The sequence below is a fragment of the Scyliorhinus torazame genome, chromosome 14, assembly GCF_047496885.1.
Source record: "Scyliorhinus torazame isolate Kashiwa2021f chromosome 14, sScyTor2.1, whole genome shotgun sequence".
NCBI lineage: Eukaryota > Metazoa > Chordata > Chondrichthyes > Carcharhiniformes > Scyliorhinidae > Scyliorhinus > Scyliorhinus torazame.
The window spans coordinates 60,621,824-60,644,299 of NC_092720.1; the positions used below are offsets into that span (position 1 = coordinate 60,621,824).

At 44.9% G+C, this 22,476-nt stretch overlaps 1 protein-coding gene across 2 annotated transcripts in view; it reads left to right on the forward strand.

Annotated features, from left to right (window-relative positions):
• Window positions 1-22,476, forward strand: part of LOC140389768 (solute carrier family 12 member 9) — a 120,117-nt gene that overhangs the window by 46,117 nt on the left and 51,524 nt on the right. For both annotated transcript variants that reach the window (XM_072474276.1, XM_072474274.1), the window contains one exon: window positions 5,354-5,436. In XM_072474276.1, coding sequence (XP_072330377.1) covers window positions 5,354-5,436 — 83 coding nt within the window. The remainder of the gene's footprint in view (window positions 1-5,353; window positions 5,437-22,476) is intronic.

Here is a 22,476-nt window from a genome sequence, read left to right on the forward strand (position 1 = left end):
TAGCATTGTAATGAAAGGCTTTCTGTCCCTCACAGCCATTCCAGACAACTGGGTGAAGTGCAGCTATGTTCAATCCTTTTACTGGGAGAACAAAATACAATTTTGTGAGCTGGACATTTCTTACATGATACATTTTCTTTGCATATAGATTCAAAAGACTGCAAGAGGTTAGCAATAAGCAAACCGAATTGGCAGAGGAAATGGTGCTCAGTGTAGAAAAATATGAGGTAATGCATTAGAAGGAATGAATAAGATAAGCTCTTGTTGCACGTTTAAGATTTTTACATTATAGGAAGGATAGGAGAAAAATGAAAAGGTACAGTGTGGATTTATAGAGATGCTGCTGAGGGCAAGTTTGTGAAGCGACACTTCAGGAGCATGGTAACTTTAATTGAAATTTTTTTTAAAAACGCAAGTTGAGAGGTCAAAAGTAATTTGCCGGCGGTCTTCAGGATGAGATGAATGGAAATTAGAAATATCCTCTGATGATCAGTGAGATAATAACAAGTAACCAATTTAATACAATCACAGAATTAAATAACGGGTAGGCCCGACGGGGATGTGGGAATGAAACAGTTCCTAGACACACTGGAACTACCGGTGGTGGGGGAAAGACAGATGGGGGAAGCTGGAAGCACCAATAGACCTGGGAGAAATCATGGAGAGCATCAGCTCCATGCAGACAGGGAAGGCACTGGAACCCAACGGGTTCCTGGCAGCCTTCTACAAAAAATTTGCATCAGTCCTGACCCCACACCTAAGGGACATGTTCGCGGACTCACTGGCAGTGGGCACCCTGCCCCCAATGCTAGCGAAGGCTTTTGACAGAATCGAATGGAGCTACCTCCTTGAGGTACTGGAATGGCTTGGGCTAGGAGGGGGTGGGGGGGGGGGGGGGAGGGGAGATTATGGAGAGGTGGGACAGGGCAGCAGAACTGCTGGTAGCCAGACCTCCATGTGTGTCCGTCCATCCGTCTGTCCATCCGAACAGGGGTTCCAGCGGCTGCCGCAACCTGTGTCCTGTTTCCACAGTGAGTGTTATCCTGCCAGCAGGCTTAGTGTGTGGGCAGGTCCTACACATGGGGGTGAGGCAGGGAAGTGTGTGCTTGCTGGGAGCGTAGCTGCCGTGTGATGTGGGTCCTGGGTGTGACACACAGGTTGTCCGGGGGCAGGATAGATTGGAGCAGTGGAGCAGTCGCAGGCAGGGATGGGAGACAGTGCGTGGTCCTGTGGAAAGGGCTAGCTGATAGTGCCACGTTTGAGGCCTGAGAGGGGCAGCCTGCTATGGAGGGTGCCTATGTAGCCACCTAAATTGGCCAACTCCCGATTTAAAATGGCGAACGGCAAAGGCTGATGGGAAAGTCAGCCAACATAGACAGAAACCAGCAGCTGCAGGTTTGCTGTGTATTTACCTCTGCAAAGGCCAGACAACATCGATACCAGAGACCATCAGCATAACAAAGTAGCAGCCATCTGCATACTGATGAGCAATCCCCGGGAACAATAAGTAACATTTTGGACACACAAAGCAAAGCCAGACTCCTCGGCGCCAGCAGGAGCCAACACAAAGGAGGTGAACGAGCACCTCAAGACCGCCCATCGATCAGGGAACCGCTCCAGTATTGGAGAAAATCGAACCAAGCGATTGGGACAAAGTCCAATCACTTGGGACCAAGTACAGGGTCCGCCCCGAAAGGCAGAAACCCCCTGGGGACTATAAGAGTTAAGTCCCAAGTTCAAATCGCTCTCTTCACCTCGGCGTCCTGCCCGGGTCACCCAGCAACATGAACCAACATTGACCGGTGCAGTGACTCCTGACAAAGTAAGTCTTAATTCAACACTCGCTACGAGATAGGCGCTCCTAGCTACCAATCCGTACCAACTTCGAATCCCGCAGACTCCGAACCCGAACGAAAGGCCATTTGTTCCCTTGACCTGGTGGGCCAGTCCGAAGTTAAGCATAGGCCTGTTAGTTGTAGAAGTAGCTTAGACGTAGAATTTGTGCATGAGTCGCGATTACTGTGTATAATAAATGTGCTTTGATTTAAATCTTACTGATCGGTGTACTGGGTTATTGATCATTACTCTGACTCGAACCTCGTGGTGGTATCATAAAGATACCTGGCAACTCGAGAGCAAAGGCAATAAAACAGAGCAATTGAACCAAGGAGAAAATTAGCAACACCTGAAGCCACGCTGCATGTGTTTTTTGTTTGGGATCAACTCTGCTATTCCCCTGCAGTGGGGCTGTGCTTCTGATGAATGCACTCAGGAGTGTCAGCACCTGGTGTGTGATTGAGCTTGGCCACGCCCATCCTATTGATGGATCAGTTGGGGTCTGATGTTTCCAGAACAGAGGCTCTCAGAACAGGTACCTGACACAGTGAGCAGCCAGGGGCTGTACCTTGTACCAAATGGGTGCGTTTAAAACCAATACTACATCGATGGCGGCGTGACTTGGGCCACCCCTATCCCGTGGGAGAGACCCCAAATCCACGAAGCTGTCAGCAAGTCGCTGACTGCTACTCTCCCGGCGTTCTCTTCCCCACCCCCCTCAGCCATTTGTAAATTCCTGAAATAAATCATTGCTGTGTAACGTCCACCTGGGAGGAGTGGAGCGGAGGCGTGGGCCTTACTGGGCCAAACATGCTAAATTCATGCAAAGTGCCAGCATGCCCCGGTCAGCACAGGGCACAAACCTCGTTATCGTCACCAGCGGGGGACCGGAGCATGGTGCCCGAGTCGGCGCTGGGCGCAGACCCCGTTTTTGGCCGGAAGCCCGATTCTCCCCCCAATCACGGTTTGCCTTTGCGGTGTTGCGAGGCGGAGAATTTAGCTCACGGTTTCATCCTTGCAGATTTTAATTCTCCACCCAAACAGCAATACCAGTGTGCCAGGCCAAAACAACTGTTGACATCATGGCAAATGATTTGACAAAGACACATTCGCCATGTGAATTTTTCTCTCTTATTTGCTTGCCTGCATAATTATTCCTGGTCCTGGAGGTTTTCACAGTTTTCTCTTTCTTGGAATTCTGCTCCCAAGTCTATTTGAACAATTCCAGTGATTTGTTTCAATCAAACTACAACTCTAATTATTTTGGATGCAGTTTATATAAGCTGGCAATGCAAGAAAAATAACAGCTGCATCTTCATTATCCTGTTCCTGTAAAATTGTTCACTGGTCATTAAATTGCTTTTTTTCAACTACACAAGCATTTCAACAGATTGAACATCACTTACAAATTGCCTCAGACTTTTCATGGTATTTGAATTGAATATGGTCAGCTCTGAATTATGATGCTGAAAACACAGGAGAGGGAGGTAATTACTACTCTTCGATCATCTCAATTATCATTTACAAATTACATGCTAAGAATTGTGATAAATGTGAAACCTTTTTGTGTTGCCGAATACACAGGTAGTATCAAAGTTAAATCATTTGTGAGGTAATGGAAAAGATGGAATTTCTGAGTGAGGCCCCAAACAAGGACTTTTTTCTTGCCTGCAATGAAATATATGTTTCATTAAGGCCTTACATGTGAAGACATATTACCTTCCTCAGCACCTGGAATGAGATTCTGGACCAGCTGTGATTACTTTTGATTCTAATTCCAGTCATTAACAATGATTATTTGCACTGTAACCTATTCTGAATATTGTTCATTAGCTTTTAGCTTCACACTGACTGTTCCCTCTTGCAGCTAGTGGTTTAATCACTGATAATAAATAACTATGTAGCTTTCAAAAATGCTTTTAACATTTCCAGCAATGTTTCTAAATTGGAGAGTGGAAAAACATTGTGAAAATTACTTTGCGAAATTAATCCAGTAAAAGCTGCTATTTCTGCAAGATATTTATCCCTCAAAGATTTTAGTCCGTTTAACCAATTTATCCCATTTGCAACCCCCAGTGTGATTTCAGAATCCACATGATTGAACTGAATTGAATCCCTCTTAATAACTTCTCAGCATAACTTGGGCAAACAGAATCCATCTTGAATCTGGGAATCTGTGCATTCTGAGCTCATTTAATATGAGAGAGATTTCTGCACTTGTCACAGTATCATCTGAACTTCTTACCGAAGCTATTCCTTTGTAATTGTCAGCCCTGAAATTCTGTTATGGAAAAGTTTGTTTTGTTTTATTTAAACTCCTTTATTTTCTATTTAGCAACCCCCCTCCTCCCCATTACTTTATTTCAAAAAACTAAAACTAGAAATTTCAGATGAATGTGCTTTTTTTTTCTTGGAAGTTATTTCTATTGAATTTTTTAACATTTCCTACAAAAGATGACAAAAGACAAACACTTTTTTTTTTTTACAAAATACTACCACCCTCAACAACAAATAAACCTCCCTCCCCTCCCCCTCCCCAACATCTAGCAGTGATCAATTCTTTAAAGTATACTATAAATGGTCGCCAGTCTCCAGCCCAACAGGATGCGCCTTTGTGTCCCAACAACCATTTAAACCAGCTCCGCACCTGGAGGTACCTGAAACCGTCCGCGTCCCTGAGCCCGTACTTTTCCTTTAGCTTCTCCAAACTGGTGAACCGCCCCTCCAAGAGCCCCCACCTTCTCTAACCTGCTTTCCCTCCACGCGCTAAATGTGGCATCCAGCCTCACCAACTCAAATAGGTGATTGGTACAAATGGGGGGCAGTAGTCCGGCTGCCCCAATTCGAAATGTTGGCGGAGCTGCCTCCAGATTTAGTGTGGCCACCACCACCACCACTGGATTTGTTGAATATTTTGTCTGCGCCACCGAAAGTGGTGCTGCTACCAATCTCGTCTCCCTAACTGACTCCAATTCCATCCGTACCCAGAGTGCCCCCAAGTCCCAGCACCTTCTCCGCATGAGCTGCCCAATAATAATATAACAAATTTGGCAGCGCCAGGTCCTCTGCCTGTCGCTCTCTCTGAAGCACCCCCCTTCGAATCCTCGGGACCTTTCCCGCCCAGATAAATTCTGTGATAAGCCGGACCACCTCTTGGGAAAAAAACCGACTTGGGCAGAAACACCGGGAGGCATTGAAATAGGAATCAGATGAATGTGCTTATAGACTAACTATTCCGTGATGAAATTGCAGCATCCTTGTCTCTGTTTAACACTTTGTTATTGTGCATTAAGTTCTTGCAGTTATAAAGAAAGCTGCAATTGTGGGATATCATTCACTTTGAAGATGGGGATCGTGAACTGTGATGCACTCATTTATCTGCTGCTTTATCATTTATTGCTTATTTCTTGATGTGCCTTATTTAAAGCCTGATTTGAGAAAGCAAATTTAAATATGAGAATTAATAGTAGTCCTTAATTTGGTTATTCTGCTCACAGGAGTATTTTCATTAATTTAGGAAAACTTCTCATGCCTGCTAAGAAAACTTCACGAGGTGGAAATCCTTGGGCTGCAGTCCTGATTTCATGGGTGTTAGTACAGGTACTTTATATTTGTTTGTTTTGAGGTAATGGAAGTTACAAAAAAAGTAACAATTTGCGGAGTCGCTCTGTTATCCTTTGTTGAGCAATGTGTGAAATAATTCAAAAAATTGATGTCACTGTGTTGTCTTCGTATTCTGCAATTCAGATTTTGTTAATGAGGAAACTCTTTGAGAAGAGCAAAATATATCTTTGATGTAGTTGGCTTTACCCACAGGGTCACCTAAAAACAGGGTTAAGCAGTTTTATTCAATCTAATGAAAAACTTGTAAAGTTTCTTAGACTAATGTGACCTACTCTTAAAAGTAATTTAGATTTTTTTTTAAAATTAAAAAAATTTAGAGTACCCAATTCACCTTTTCCAATTAAGGGGCAATTTAGCGTGGCCAATCCACCTACCCTGCACATCTTTGGGTTGTGGGGGCGAAACCCATGTAAACATGGGGAGAATGTGCAAACTCCACACGGACAGCGACCCAGAGCCGGGATCGAACCTGGGACCTCGGCCATGAGGCAGCAATGCTAGTCACTGTGTCACCATGCTGCCCTAGTAATTTAGATTTGTGTTGGCATTTCTTTGTTCGAAATGTTTGAAATGAAATGATCTTGAAATATTGTATTGTGGTACACACTAGCAATGTTCAGCTTTTTAAAAGTAACAGGGCATATGCTTTTTTATTCACTCATCAGAATAGATAAGTGCTTGATGGCTGGCGCAGATACGATGGGCTGAAGGGCCTCTTTTGTGCTGCAAGACTCTGACTGCCACGGCTGACATGTATTAGTGCTTTCTTTTTGCCCTGGAGAAAGTTGTGGTGAACAACTTTCTGATTCAGTTAATTGCAAGCGGGACATCCTCCTTTCTGCTTTCAATATGGCAGTTGATAGGCCTTCAAGTTTCTTCACCCCAGCCTTACCGCCCAGTGGAAGCATCAGTCTTCCATTTTGCAATCTAATGTTTTGGGGACAAGATGTCAGCACTGTGGGGTTCCTGATGTCAGCAATGTGGGGTTCAAGATGTCAGCAGTGTGGGGGCCAAATGTGGAATGAATGATGCCATGGAGGGAAACGGCTTTAATCTCCACAGTAGGAAGATCTAAACAACTCAAACTCTATCTTATGAAATTGCCGACCGTCAAAATGGAATTTGTATTCTTTCCCAGTGCAAAGATGCTTGTTCTTCATTAATAAATAACTCGGTAAGTAGTTGAAATAAATAGTTGAGATCAATTTTGTGAGCAAGAAAATATTATAGTACTTAATATCAATGGAGGTTTAATATTGTCAGAAATCAATAGAATACATTGTCAAATTAGATAGAAGATGGTTAATGACACTTTTTATGAAGTAATTCGTTATCACAGTTGAGTTAGGTCAATGTTCCAAATAACATAACTCCTTTAGTGACCGGTGGTAGAAGCTAAATTATATCTATTGAATGACTAAAGTACAAGTTTCATTGGTCACTTTAGTTCTGATGGCATCAATATATATCAAAGTGGGCAAGTTAACATCAATAACAGTGAAGTTCATGGCCTGATTCAAACTTTATATTTTATTAGAGATTGAATATATTGACAGGATGAAGACACAGATTGAAAGCCAGCATACAAGATATTAGAAACTGCAACGTATGTTTTTATTATAGAAAGGATATTAAAATTGTTATGACCCCCTTGGGGGCCAAGGACTGTGCGCCAATCGATTTCCCCCTCAGCTCATTATGAACTGCCGCCAGTAATTGGGGGTGGTGTTTCCCCTTAACAAGGGGAAACTACTCAGTATAAAAACCCTGACCTGGGAAGGTGGTCCTTCGGGGGGAGGAGCAGTAGTTTTGTTATTTAGAGTACACCGTCATAAAGCAGTCGTTCATTTCTACTCTACCGTGTGTTCCTGTTGTCTCTCCTGTTCGGGTTCCACAATGGCGATGAGGGTGAAGTGGAGCTGCCACAGACACAATGAGTTATACCGCTGACCCCCTTCGTTCAGGTCCACAGGCTCCTCCACTCTGAACAGCGAGATGCCGCACATCAGCAAATTCGACCAATTTGATGCGGGTACCAATGACTGGACCCAATACTTAGAGCAGGTGGAATATTTTATCCGGTCAAATGGGATCATTGGAGCTGAACGACAGGCCGTTAACCTGTGTCGGCAGTCGGGGGATCCACCTATGTGCTCATCAAGAGCCTCACACGCCCGTACAGACCGGACTCCAGCCTTTCGCCACATTGATGGCCCTGGTCGATCCCCGATAATGATCAACTGGTTCCGTTTTCACATGGCTTCACAGGCCCAAAGAGAATCGAATAGCGAATTTCTGGCATGCTTAAGGATGCTCACCACCTCATGTGAGTTCGGGTCTGCACTGTCTGAATCCTTACGGGATAGTTTCGCCTGTGGGCTCCGAGACTCTGATACCCAAGAAAATGCCTTACAGAGGCTGACTTTACCCTCTAGAGTGCGCAGAAGAGTTGGAGGGCTTGTTGGTCCTGAATCAACTGCTCCTGGTCCCAAATGACGCGAGCTTCTGCGAAGGGGGACCACCCACAGGACCCAAGGCAGTAGCTATGGCACACCTGGCCGCAACCGGGAAGAATATCCCGAAATGGAACACTAAGATGGTGGCTGCAGGCCATGGGCTGGATGCCCTGACCAGGGCCAGGATACAGGACAAGCCCAGGAGGACCCCATTCCCAGCCAAAATCCCAGGCGTTACTGCCCCCTATAGGCCGAGCATACTATGTGGAAGACCAGGAAGAAGAGTACCAGCAGTTACACTGCGTTACGGTCCCCAGGGCAGCACCCATCCCGATTGCATTAAAAGTGAATGGACACCCCATTGAAATGGAGCCCGATACCGGCGCAGCAGTCTGTGATCAGCTGCCCGACTTGATCAAGTCCAGTCTCCAGATCATGGACATTCGGGACATTGATGCCTGATTGCCGACGTACTGGAGAGCCTTTGGCCATTGAGGGAACCACCCACGTGACCGTGGCATTCGGCGACTAGTCGGCATGTTTACCCTTATGTGGTAGCCCGCGGAGGAGGACCCAGCTTACTGGGCCACGATTGGCTATATCACTTAAAATTGGACTGGCAACGCGTCTGTCGCAAGTACCCCCGCGGCCCAGGATGTTGGCAAATTTTTCAAGTGTTTTCGCAGAAGGCCTCGGGACGATGCAGGCACAGCATCCAAAATCATTGTGGTCGAGCACATTCAACCCCGTTATTTCCACGTCTGCCAAATGCCGTACGCGCTGGGGCCCAAGGTCGACGCAGAGCTGGGTCGTTTGGAAGACCTCGGGCATCATCCGCCCCTTCCATTTAGCCGATTTGGACTGGGCCAGTGGTCCTGGTGCTAAAACCTGATGGGACCGTTACCCAGTCCCACACATTGAGAACTTGTACACAAAACTCAGAAGTGGAACAACATTCATGATGCTCGGCATGAACCACACGTACAGTTGGTCTTGGGTCCATACTCTCGGAAGTACACGACTGTAAATACCCACTTGAGGGTTGCATGAATACACCCTACTGCCTTTCGGGGCCTGTGCAATTTTTCATCGGCCTGTGCGATTTTACAATGCACGGTGGTAAACATTCTGCGGGGCCTACCCAGGGTGGCTATATACTTGGATGACGTAGTCCGCACCGGAACCTCTGAAAAGAACATTAGGTGAACCCGGCCAAAGTCTTCCGGTGTTTTGATTGGGGAAGCCTCGACCTCTGCAGGGAGGTGTGTTTCTAGTGCACCCGAGGACACCTATTTTAGGGTACTGGGTCGACAGGAGGGGTCGTCCCCCGGTGGAAGACGAGGTGAAGGCCATCCAGCAATCTCCAGTCCCTAAAGGCCCAACCGTTCCTTTTTAGGACTTATCAACTACTATTGGAAATTCATCCCCAACTTGGCCATGCTGCTTAGTGCACCCATCTCCAGCTCCTCAGAAACCGCGTTAGGGAACTGGAGCTGGGTGGACTTCGGATCATTCGGAAGGCAGTGGTGGTCATAGATAGAAGCTTCAGGGATGTAGTTACTCCGAAGAGAGGGGCTGTGGGGAAGCAGTCAGTACAGGGATTCCCTGTGGTCGTTCCCCTTAGTAACAAGTAGACCGCTTTGGACACTGTTGGGGGGGGGATTTACCAGGGGTAAGCCATGGGGTGCAGGTCTCTGGCACAGAGTCTGTCCCTGTTGCTCAGAAGGGAAGGGGGGAGAGGAGTAGAGCATTAGGCATTGGAGACTCCTTGTCAACAGGAATAGTGGCAGAAGACTGGAGGATAGCAAATGTTGTCCTCTTGTTCAAGAAGGGGAGTAGAGACAACCCCGGTAACTATAGACCAGTGAGCCTTACTTCTGTTGTGGGCAAAATCTTGGAAAGGTTTATAAGAGATAGGGTGTATAATCATCTGGAAAGTAATAATTTGATCAGACATAGTCAACACGGTTTTGTGAAGGGTAGGTCGTGCCTCACAAACCTTATTGAGTTCTTTGAGAAGGTGACCAAACAGGTGGATGAGGGTAAAGCAGTTGATGTGGTGTCTATGGATTTCAGTAAAGCGTTTGATAAGGTTCCCCACAGTAGGCTACTGCAGAAAATACGGAAGCATGGGATTCGGGGAGATTTAGCAGTTTGGATCAGAAATTGGCTAGCTGGAAGAAGACAAAGGGTGGTGGTTTATGGGAAGTGTTCAGACTAGAGTCCAGTTACTAGTGGTGTACCACAAGGATCTGTTTTGGGGCCACTGCTGTTTGTCATTTTTATAAATGACCTGGAGGAGGGCGTAGAAGGATGGGTGAGTAAACTTGCAGCTGACACTAAAGCCGGTGGAGTTGTGGACAGTGCGGAAGGATGTTACAAGTTACAGAGGGACAAAGATAAGCTGCAGCGCTGGGTTGAGAGGTGGCAAATGGAGTTTAATGCAGAAAAGTGTGAGGTGATTGATTTTGGAAGGAATAACAGGAAGACAGAGTACTGGGCAAATGGTAAGATTCTTGGCAGTGTGGATGAGCAGAGAGACCTCGGTGTCCATGTACATAGATCCCTGAAAGTTGCCACTCGGGTTGAGAGGGTTGTTAAGAAGGCGTACGGTGTGTTAGCTTTTATTGGTAGAGGGATTGAGTTTCGGAGCCATGACGTCATGTTGCAGCTGTACAAAACTCTGGTGCGTCCGCATTTGGAGTATTGCGTGCAATTCTGGTAGCTGCATTATAGGAAGGACGTGGAAGCATTGGAAAGGGTGCAGAGGAGATTTACCAGAATGTTGCTGGTATGGAGGGAAGATCTTTATGAGGAAAGGCTGAGGGACTTGAGGCTGTTTTCGTTAGAGAGAAGAAGGTTAAGAGGTGACTTAATTGAGGCATACAAGATGATCAGAGGATTTGATAGGGTGGACAGTGAGAGCCTTTTTCCTCGGATGATGATGTCTAGCACGAGGGGACATAGCTTTAAATTGAGGGGAGATAGATATAAGACAGACGTCAGAGGTAGGTTCTTTACTCAGAGAGTAGTAAGGGTGTGGAATGCCCTGCCTGCAACAGTAGTGGACTCGGCAACACTAAGGGCGTTCAAATGGTCATTGGATAGACATATGGATGATAAGGGAATAGTGTAAATGGGCTTTAGAGTGGTTTCACAGGTCGGCACAACATCGAGGGCCGAAGGGCCTGTACTGCGCTGTAATGTTCTATGTTTTAGTCCACTCCATAAATAGTTTTTTTAAAAAAAAGGATACCACTGGGAATGGAACCCCGCAACACCAGAAGGCATTCCAAGAGGTAAAAAGGCACTTGTCCGCCGAGAAGCACTTCGACCCAAAGAAATCACTTCTCCTGACAAGCGCCACTTTCCCCCCTGCGGCTTAAGAGCTGTTCTCGCACACCGGATTCCTGATGGGTCAGAGCGACGATAGCTTTCACATCGCGCATACTGGCCGATGCCGAACGGAACTATGACCAAAGTGAGAAGGAGGACCTGGCTGTTGTATCTGGTGTAAGGAAGTTAATGATCTTTATTATTGTCACAATTAGGCTTAAATTGACACTGCAACGAAGTTACTGTGAAAAGCCACTAGTCGCCACATTCCAGCACCTGTTCGGGTTCACTGAGGGAGAATTCAGAATGTCCAAGTTACCGAACAGCACATCTTTCGGGACTTGTGGAAGGAAACCGGAGCACCCGGAGGAAACACACACAGACACGGGGAAAACGTGCGGACTCCGCACAGACAGTGACCCAAGTGGGAATCGAACTTGGGACCCTAGCGCTGTGAAGCAACAGTGCTAACCACTGTGCTGCCGACCAGTAGTTCCACTAGTATGTCTATGGCCATGCATTTACGATCTATATGGACCACAAATCATTTGGGCTATTCAAGGAGGAGCGAGTGATTTCCCCCGATCGTGTCTGCCAGGGCCCAGCGATAGGCATTACTCCTAGTAGCATACCATCAGTGCTCGGGCATGTGGATCGCACATGCTGACCCATTGAGCTGCCTGCCCCTCTCCACAAGTGCTGGTTCCCGCCTCGGCGGCAGAAGTAGTCGAGGCCCCTCCACTTTGTTAGATGTTTTAGTTGCTGTGAAATGAAGAGTCTAAAGTTCTTGTTCCTTTTCACCAAACACCATTTATTTCACTTCCACAGCCTCTGCACAAAACTCTTAACAACACACCACCTGACAGAGGCCACCTGAAGCCCCTTTACATATCCGTGTCAATTAATGGATACTTAACATAAATGAGACAATTAATTGCAATGTCTCTTAACCCATTACTTAACAGACTTCATCGATTCCTTGCCGGTCACGGCGGCTCGTGTAAAAGAATGGACCCAGTGGGACCCACAGTTGTTGAGGTCCGACACATGGTCCAATATGGGGACCAGCTCAGAGCTTTACCCGACAATCTGCGGACCTATATGACCAACCTCTCGGAGCTGAGTGGTAAAGGACGCCGTCTTATTGTGGGGGACAAGGGCCGTTCTCACAGAACACGGTTAGGTACTCCTTGTTACAAGACCTCCACAATGGACACCCGTGGGTGTCAAGATGAAGATGCTTGCCCTCAGCTATGCCTGGTGGCCTGGGATAGACTCAGACATTGAGAAAATGGCCCAGCGATGTGGTCCGTACCAGGACAGCCAGCAGGCCCCTCCACTGCACCAATGTACCCTTGAGAAAGGCCGGGAAAACCGTGGTCCCGCATCCACATAGACTTTGCAGGCCTATTTCAAGGGACGCCATTCCTCGTGATGGCAGACACCCAATCGAAGATTCACAAGGTGCAAACCTTGACCCAAAGACAACAGTAGTTAGGTATTCACCAGCAAGGATATCGAAGCGTTCATGGCCTCGAACGGAATTCGGTGTGTATGGACCACCACGAATCACCCAACCTCGAACGGTTTGCTCAAGCAGCAGTCCAAACTTTGAGAAGGGCAATGGTGAAACTGACCTCGGGGCCTTGGGAGACACGACTGACATGTTTTCTATTCAGTTACCGGAGGGCTCCTCATGCCACCACGGGTGTGGCACTAGCAGAGTTGCTGATGGGATATCTGCTCCCGACCCACCTCAGCCTGGTCATCCCGGACATCAGTGCTCGAATCCGCCAGTGACAGACAGCTCCGAGACGGTCGATGCTTACAGGTTGGGGGTTCAACCGGGGGCACTGTATACATGTGGAATTGTGGTGCTAGCACCACATGGATCTCGGGTGTGGTACTCCGGGCCAATAGTCCATTTTCCTATTCGGTCCAGACATAGGCCAGCCACATTCGCTGCCACATGCAGGAGCCTCCAGAACAGACTCCGGATACGCCAGTCCAGGACCGCCCACTGTCCCCATCGCCGCCTAGGCCGCCACACCAGTCACCGTCTCCTCTGCCCGTCAAAGCTCAGGAAATGACATCTCATCAGAAGGCTACAGCCCACCGCAGCAACCCGGCCGCCTTGAACTCTGGCACAATTGCCGGCCACACCGTTCCTACCTCGACTCTCCGCCCAACAGTGTCGGTCACCGGTGCGTTACACACCACCTGGACTTGCCCTGTCAATTCCAGATCGCCGTCCACTCCCCAAACGAATAGGGCCTCAACCTGAAGACATGGATGTTTTTCGGAACTGAGGGGAGGGGAGGGGAGGTGTTATGACCCCCTTGGGGGCCAATGACCATGCTCCATTCAATTTCCCCCTTGCACAGCTGAGTATGAACTCTCCGGTAATTGGGACCGGGATTCTATTCTGTATAAAAACCCTGACCTGGGTGCAGATCAGGGAGGGTGGCCCTTCGGTGGGAGGAGTAGTAGTTCCATTATTTTGTGTATACCGTAACAAACCAGCCATTCAGTTCTACTCGACCTTGTGCTCGGAGCCTTCTGATGAGCCGTCTCTCCAGTTCGGGGTCAACAAAAGCCATAATCGAGAGTTAAGCATCGATTAACCAGAATGATGCCAAGGATTGAAAACAATAAGCCTGATGTAAGATTTGAGATACAGCAACGCTTTCCACTAGAGCAAGGAAAATGAACAGATTTATTAAAGACTTTTAATAGAGCAAAAAGGGAAAGACTATTTCCTTTGGGGTTGGTGACGAGGGATCATTAATTTAAAATTATTAGTGAGATTAAGAGAAATCTATTTACATTGAGTATGGAATGCTTTGTCACCGAGTGGCTGGAGCAGAGCTCAACTTTAATGGGGAAACAGCCATTGGAAAGGAACAGTGCAGTGCAATTTGTTTTGAAATGATGACTTGATTGACCTCCTTCTGCAGTGTAAACTTCTGTTGTTTAACCAGAAGTGAATGCTGTGGACTAAATGTTTGATCAGGCACTTCAGAGACCTGTGGATGCTCAATAGTTGAGGATGTTCAATAGATTTTAGGATACTAAAGATGTAGTGATATGGGGATGACGCAGCAAGGTGTCATTGAGTTCGATGATCAGCCACAAACTTATTGAATAGCAGAGCAAATATGAAGGGCTGAATGGCCTACTTCCAATTTGTCATGTTCTGTAACATATTAAGCATTGCTAATAGTTCCTTTGATTCAGCCACAGTGCCTCAGAAGATAGAAATGAGCTGAAATTGGCAATCCTCTTCCTAGCCTAAATTGATGCTCTTGTTGCAAGGACCATTCTTCGATAACAGTACACTGTTGCTTTGCACACCTGTCTCCCGTGTCTTTAGATCTCCTCTGTGACATTAGAGCCCCAGCTCTACCCCCCTTTTCTCAATGTCATCTATTTATTAATTTCCGAGCCAGAGGATATCATGGTGAAATTCAATTACGCATCTCCGTATCTTCAGATTAGCATGTGAACATACTGTAATGTCTTGAGTTTCGATGTTCTATCATTTGTGGTGTTTCAAAATCAGTAGATGTAACTTTATCGCAGCAACATAAATGTGTCAAAGGTTTTTAAATCTGGAGGTGTGTTGATTTTGCTCTGCGTTTAAGAATATATTGTGCACTTGAAAGATTAAAATCAACTGAAATTTTCTCTCGCCTAAATGGTCGAACTAAAAGCACTTTAAGGAATTGCTCTTTGCAGCAGTGAATTGACAATCATTTTCAGAACCTAATAAGTTGTTCTCAGCCACCTGAGATTTGAAAGCCTCATGTCACTCATTTGTTCCTCCGTATGCTTGGAAATGCAATGAATGATAAATGTGAAAGCTGACGTACAGAAAAAATGATATGGTCTAGCCAAGTAAAGATAACCATTCCAAATGTTACCGTAGGGCCTGGTGTAATTTCATTATGTTGGACTAATGATTAATGTGACTGGTAATATTAATTTGTCTCTATTTTGACACCTCCATGCAGTCCTCCTGGTTTAACTGCATCATGGCCAGGCGATTATTTCCTTTTTCAAAAATAGCCTCAACTGCTCAGTTTGCAACAATTATTTGTAGAAATTCTTTTAACTATGCTAACAGAGGCATCTTGGATATCTGGCCAGTGTTGCAGTTTAATAGATAATTATTTTGCTTTAGCATCTCCGACACCCTGCAGATCAAAGATCTGTTTAGCATCAGATTTTTTTTTCTTTGCTTTATTTGTAAGCTTGAAAAGATCATCAATGCTCGAGGGGTCAGTGTAACCTTTAGTAAAATTGCTTTTTGTTGAATGGCAACCAATTTTCAGGTTAGAATTCATTAATTTTATTCTGTTCTCATTAGAGTTATCATTTTACTGTGTTACAATCCAGTTAGGGACCGTTGGCATTTAAATAGAAATTCAAACACCTTGTTTTGTTGTTTTCACCAATGGAACTACACCACCAGGGTCACAGGTTAGATTCCCGCTTGGGTCACTGTCTGTGTGGAGTCTGCACATTCTCTCCATGTCTGCGTGGGTTTCCTCCGGGTGCCCTGGTTTCCTCCCACAAATCCCGAAAGACTGTTAGGTAAATTGGGCATTCTGAATTCTCCCTCTGTGTACCCAAACAGGCACCGGAGTGGCGACTAGGGGATTTTCACAGTAACCTCATTGGAGCGTTAATGTAAGCCTACTAGTGACAATAATAAAGATTATTATTATTACAAGCTTTCACCCTTTTTGAACTAAACAAACCTTGATTGTATATAAAATTTCTTTGGCCCCCTCAGGCCTGCTCTGCCAGTCAATTAGATCATGGCTGGTCTACCTCAGCACCATTTTCCTGCATTATTCCCATATCCCTGGATATCTTTACTATCTAGAGATCTATTGATCGCTTACTCCATATATGCAATACTACATTGTGGCCTTTCAAAATCAATGATTACTCTTTGTAGGATTTTAGGTTTGCAAGATATAAAACCCTTCTGATTAAAATCTCTCAATTCTTAATTTCTGACACTAGGGTCCTCACTTGAATAACTAGTATTTATGAATCAAGTAGAATTTATTAAGCAAGATTTTACATATACTTAACAGGAAACAGTCAAGATATCGTGGAAGCCCCGTATCCCTCAAGTTCCTAAAATTCCTCTAATGTTTCCACCACCGGTGACATTGTTCCAATTCTCTAACTTTTATCCTCACTTCTCATTATTCTGGAATTGTTTATTTGGAAATAGTCCAAATTCATCTCTTCCATTGGCTTAGGGTGCAAGTTATCCCATGTCCCCCCACCAGCCGTGGTAACACTGCCAACAAAGATGTCTATTTTTAAACTTTCTTCCGCACTTCTCATTATTTCAGAGTCCTTTATTTGGAAGTAGCTCAAACTCCTCTCTTCCATTGGCTTTGGATGCAAGTTATCACATGTCACCCCTCAGCACCCCACCTCTGCAACTAGAGTCATATCGACTAAAAACACATGTCCAACTTTTTACCCCTGGGCTACCAGAGTTTACATTCCATTGCAAACAAATGATACATTTCATTTAGATACTGAACAGTTGAAAACAATATCAAGATATTTTAACCCAAGGCCCAGTAGATATTAAAACAATTAAGAATAAATGTTAACAACACTTTCTACCGAAATGTCACAACAGAAAGAAAAGTTTCCCCCTAATGCAAATGTTCTGCCCTACAAATATAGCAAATCAATCAAATCAATGTATGGCTTTTGTGTGAAGGTAAAAGTGTCGGCCTAAGTTCACACATTTTTTTAAGTGTTCCTTCAAAGCTGATAAAAACATTCTTAGTTACAAAATAGAGCTGCTGAATCCAGACTCTCAAGTAACTTAAAAGTCGTAAAACATGAAGTATGGTTTCTCGCAAGCAACAGCTGTCACTTTGTAAAGTGAAGTATCCCAACTACCTCGACTACCCATTGTCTCGCTAACCGAAATTAAAACTGAATTATTTAATTTAAAAAGTGGTTAAAGAATAGAATCCATAGACCTACAACAAACCTCCAAAATTAGTAATATTATTAAAATCTTAGAGGGTGGCATGCTGGCGCAGTGGTTAGCATTGCTGCCTCACGGCGCTGAGGAATCCGGATTCGATCCCGTCCCCGGGTCACTGTCCGTGTGGAGTTTTCACATTCTCCCTGCGTCTGCGTGGGTGTCGCCCCCCACAACCCAAAGGTGGGCAGGGTAGGTGGATTGGCCATGCTAAATTGCCCCTTAATTGGAAAAAAATTATTGGGTACTCTAAATTTTTATACAAAAATGTAATATCATCAAAATCTTATGTTTTACACTAAGACATGTGGTCCACTTTAGATTCGCGCACAATCTTCAAACTAGGCAATTTTCCAGCTTCTGTTCTGTCAAAATCCAATCTCAGCTTAAGCTTCACCTGCCTTCCACATGGCCAATATTGAAGTGAGTATTTTACTCTGTTACAGTAAAGGTCTATTGTACTCTCATTTGCTTCTCTATGAGCTGCAAACTGCACAAACCAATTCCAAGCTGCAATTAAAAATTCTTTCAGGTAAATGCCAAGATAAATTAAAAGTAGCAAACCTTCTTGCTCTCCGCCCTTCTCCATGGTAATGTAGCCTGCTCTGGGCTGTCCTCAAACCGACCCAAGTTAATTATCCCTCGTTTACAGTTTTGTTTTTGATCTGATTTAAGTGAATTAAATTTACAACCTTTCAGAGTTCACTGACTGCATTTATACTAATTTGCTTGGAGATTTCAAAACAAAAAATTCTCTCTCGACTGCTTTTATTCTTGCATGCGGTGCAGACATTGATCGGAATATTCTGGCTGTTCATGCCAGCGGAATCGCTGGATAGGCCAACGTTCATTTGCCATCCCTAAATGTCTTTCAGAAGGTGGTAGTGAGCTTCCTTCTTGCAATGCTGTAGTCCATGTAGAATAGGTACATGGACAGTGCAGATAGGGAGAGAATTCCTGGGTTTTGACCCAGCGACAGCGAAAGAACAGCGATATATTTCCAAGTGAGAATAGTGAGTGGCTTGGAGGAGTACTTCCAGGTGTTTATGTTCCCATGTTTCTGCTGCCCTTGTGTGTCAAGATGGTAGTGTTTGTGGGCTTGGAAGGTACTGCCCAGGGAGCATCGGTGAGTTCCTGCAGTGTATCTTGTAGATGGTACACACTGCTGCTACTGTGCATTTGTGGTGGAAGGAGTGGATTTTTGTGGAAGTGGGCTGCATTGTCCTGGATGGTGTCGAGTGTTGTTAGAGCTGCACCCATTCAGACAAGTGGAGGGTATTCCATCACAGTTCTGACTGGTGCCTTGTAGAATATATACAGGCTTTCAGGAGTCAGGAAGTGAGTTACTCACCGTAGGATTCCTAACCTCTGATCTGACATGCTCTTAGCATCAGTATATATATGATTAGCCAAGTGAATTTCTGGTCAATGGTAACTCCCAGGATGTTGATAGTGGGAGAATTCGGTGATAGCAATACCATTGACTGTCAGGGGACAATGGTTAGATTTTCTCTCCTTGGAGATGGTCATTGCCTGGCACTTGTGTGATGGGAATGTAACTTGCTGCTTGTCAACCCAAGCCTGGATATTGTCCAGGTCTTGTTGCATTTGGACACGGACTGCTACATTATCTGAGGAGTCGCGAATGGTGCTGAATATTGTGCAGTCATCAGCGAACATCCCCAATTCTGACCTAATGATGGAACTCTTGTACCAGGACACAAAGAACCCTCTGTACCACCGAGTTCTGCAATCTTGCTCCATTTCAATGGTATACTGCTTTTACATTCTTTTCCCTTCTTATTTTCTTGAATTATCTGTAGTGTTTGACATGATCAACTACACCATTTTCATTCAATGTCTCTCCTCTGATGTCCAGTTCATTCTAGTGATGACATCCCCTCACGGCCTTGCTTCTCTCAAACATAAAATAATGTTGGAAACCTTTTAAAAGGTTTTTGAAGTGATTTATCTAATGACATGTGCATTGTAGTTTTATAAGAAACAATGACAGATAGTTTTGCCATTTGTGTGTAAGATACGGTCGGGATTTATAATAACAGTATCAAACATTACCCAGTCTCATCCTGACTCTTCCTAATAACATCATTCAGGATATTGTTTGTAAAAGAGAAATCTGTAATCAAATTTCCCAGTGTTATTTAAGACAGTGCAAAAGTAAGCAACACCAATTCAAAATGATTGAATGTAGCCTCTCTGGCCTATTTCATGTGGATATGACTTAGTGCCTAACAACTCTTCCATAAACAGACTGTGACAATGTTGAGATTGGAAAAGGCAAAAAAAATCAGCTGAGTTCTCCACTAAATGTCACAAGGGAATTCAGACATGGGAGGAAGGGCAGTGGATTTAAAATTATGTAATCGCAATAGGGGTGAACACTCTACCTTAATGAAATCCACCTTCATGAAATCCACTTTAACCCCTATGTTCAACAAATCATCAGCAAAGATCTGGTAGGACGACATCAATGCAATTAGAAAAATATTGAATAAAATCAACAGAAGATGAGAAAAAGGAATAAAATCTCCACTTCTCAGTCGAGTTTTTAACCCGCAGTATTTTCCAGATTGAGGTACTCTGTTTGAAATTAAGTTTATGGAGACACTGACACATTCTATTCCGTAATGGCCAAAACCTACAATCAGATTGAAGGCAAATGGAAACCCTTTCAGGTATAATAACACACTTGTCCCACAGGACCAGTTAAGAGTATATACCAGGTACTGGGCATTTAACATATTTATGGATAGATGTGTATGTGCTGGTACTAAGTAATCTATAGTAGTGGTACTATATGCGATGTTCACATCATTAAAGTCTTATAATTCCCTTTCCAAACAAACAAAAGACAAAAGGTACTCCTTGTATGCCTTTAAAAAGAGAATCATGTAAATTTGCTGCAGATTATTCTTTTATTTAGATTTTTTCCATTCCTTCAGTGAGGCAGTATAGCCTCCCACTTGATCGCTTTTCCAACTTCAGACGATTGAGCAGACAGTATGAGCTTCCAATCTGATTCAAAACTAGTGCCACTTCACGACGTGCATCAATCAGTACCTGGAACTGCTTCCAACTGACATTTTCCAGCTTGTTTTTGATGGGAGATTTGTATTCCTAACAACCACTGCTCAAGTTGCATTCATCCCATTGCACTTGATAGTTTATGGAAAAATAAACATACAACTGATAGATTCCATGGAGGACACTCATTTTACCCAACATTCTGGCATCTCTGGATTAACAGCAAAGTTATCTGTGAGCAAAACCACTCTGGGATAGAAAGGGAAGCTTTGTGATCCAAGTAGTTTGGCTAGCAACACAAAACAGTGGATGTTCATGAGTGTTACGGGCAGTATTTGTGTGGTCCCTGCCAGTCAGTAATTAGGGCATTTGTGTGCAAGGCATCACCTTGCCGTCGATTAATTTCTCCTAATGGCAAAAATAACTTCCAGCAGCAGGCTTATTGGTGAATTTAAAAATAAAGAAGGTTATTTATTATCACACACTTGTTCCAGGTGTTTAAAATGCAAAAGGTGGGATTTTCAGCCCCATCGTGTTTTGCAGCAACGGGGGTGGCCTACCATTGGCTGGTGGCGGGATCTGTTAGTAGTGCCACTGTCGACGGGTTTTCCTGTTGTTCGCACCCTTCCTTGCTGGGGGACCCATGGCGAGAGGGGGGAGAGTCCCCGCCACGGTTGTCAGGGCCAGCATTTCTCCGCCATTGGGAATAGCCGGACAATTTTGGCCAATGTTTCAATCACAAGTGTCACTCACTATCACATACAGTTTAGATACAGATAGAATCATAAAATTTACAGTGCAGAAGGCGGCCATTCGGCCCATTGAGTCTGCACTAACCCTTGGAAAGAGCACCCTACTTAAGCCCACTGCTCCACTATATCCCCATAACCCAGTAACCCCAGCTAACCTAAGAGCAAAGGGCAATTTATCATGGCCAATCCACCTAACTGGCACATCTTTGGACTGTGGGAGGAAACCGGAGCACCCGGAGGAAACCCACGCAGACAAGGGGAGAATGTGCAGACTCCGCACAGACAGTGTCCCAAGCTGGGAACCGAACCTAGGACCCTGGAGCTGTGAAGCAACTGCGTTAACCACTGCGCTACCGTGCTGCCCACAAGTTAAAGCAGTAATTATTAAAATGGAATTTGCAGGTCTAACGTTGTTTTAGTTGAGTTGATACTTTTAGTTGGAATGAAGGATTTTCACAAAGATGCAAAGCCTCTTGTAGATGGAGGTTGGTTCTCAGGTGAACTTGGAAGCTGGAGCAAGTTGGCTGCATTCAAAGACATTCAGCCATGATGGTTCAGATGTTTCTGGTGTTTCAAATGTTTCTCCCCTGCCAGATTGGTTCAAATTGTCCAGTCCCTGGCAGTTAGGTTCAGTCACATGACTTCAGGGTTTAACATTTATGGTGTCCAGACCACCATGATACAGTGGTAGTTGACAATGGTGAGGCATTCTTATCACTGGACCAATTTGAGCCAAATATTCTCCCTTATCCAGTATGGCACTCTGAGACCAACATTCTTGGTTCATCCTTAAACAATATAGTGGGCCCAGCTTATACCCTAATTCAGGTCCATGTTTAACTAAATATTGTCTACAGTTTACATGTCCGTAGGCACATGTTAGGTTCCATCCATCTTAACCGGTTTTCTAGCCAATTTCACAAAGTATGATTTTACAGTGTGTAACACCCAATGTCCTCGTGCTTGTGCTGAGCTTGACAATGAGTGGGGAATATGTCACAATATTAAAGGTACCTCTTTTATAATGAGGAAAGTAAACTTTTTTTTTTTAACTCAGAGTACCAAATTTTTTTTCCAATGAAGTGGCAATTTAGCGTGGCCAATCAGTGGGCGATCAGGGAGGCAAAGGCAAGGGCATTCGCCTTCCTCCCCAGGAATAGATCTGGCTGGTCTGATACCCCGAAGACCGCCACTTTCGGGCATGGCTCCACCCTCGTCCCCACCACTTTGGACATTGCCTCGAAGAAGGCTGTCCAGTACCCCGCAAGTCTGGGGCAAGACCGGAACATGTGGGCGTGATTGGCCAGGCCTCCTTGGCACCGTTCACATTATCCTCCACCTCCGGGAAGAACCTACTCATATGGGTTCTTGTTAAGTGGGCTCTATGTACTACTTT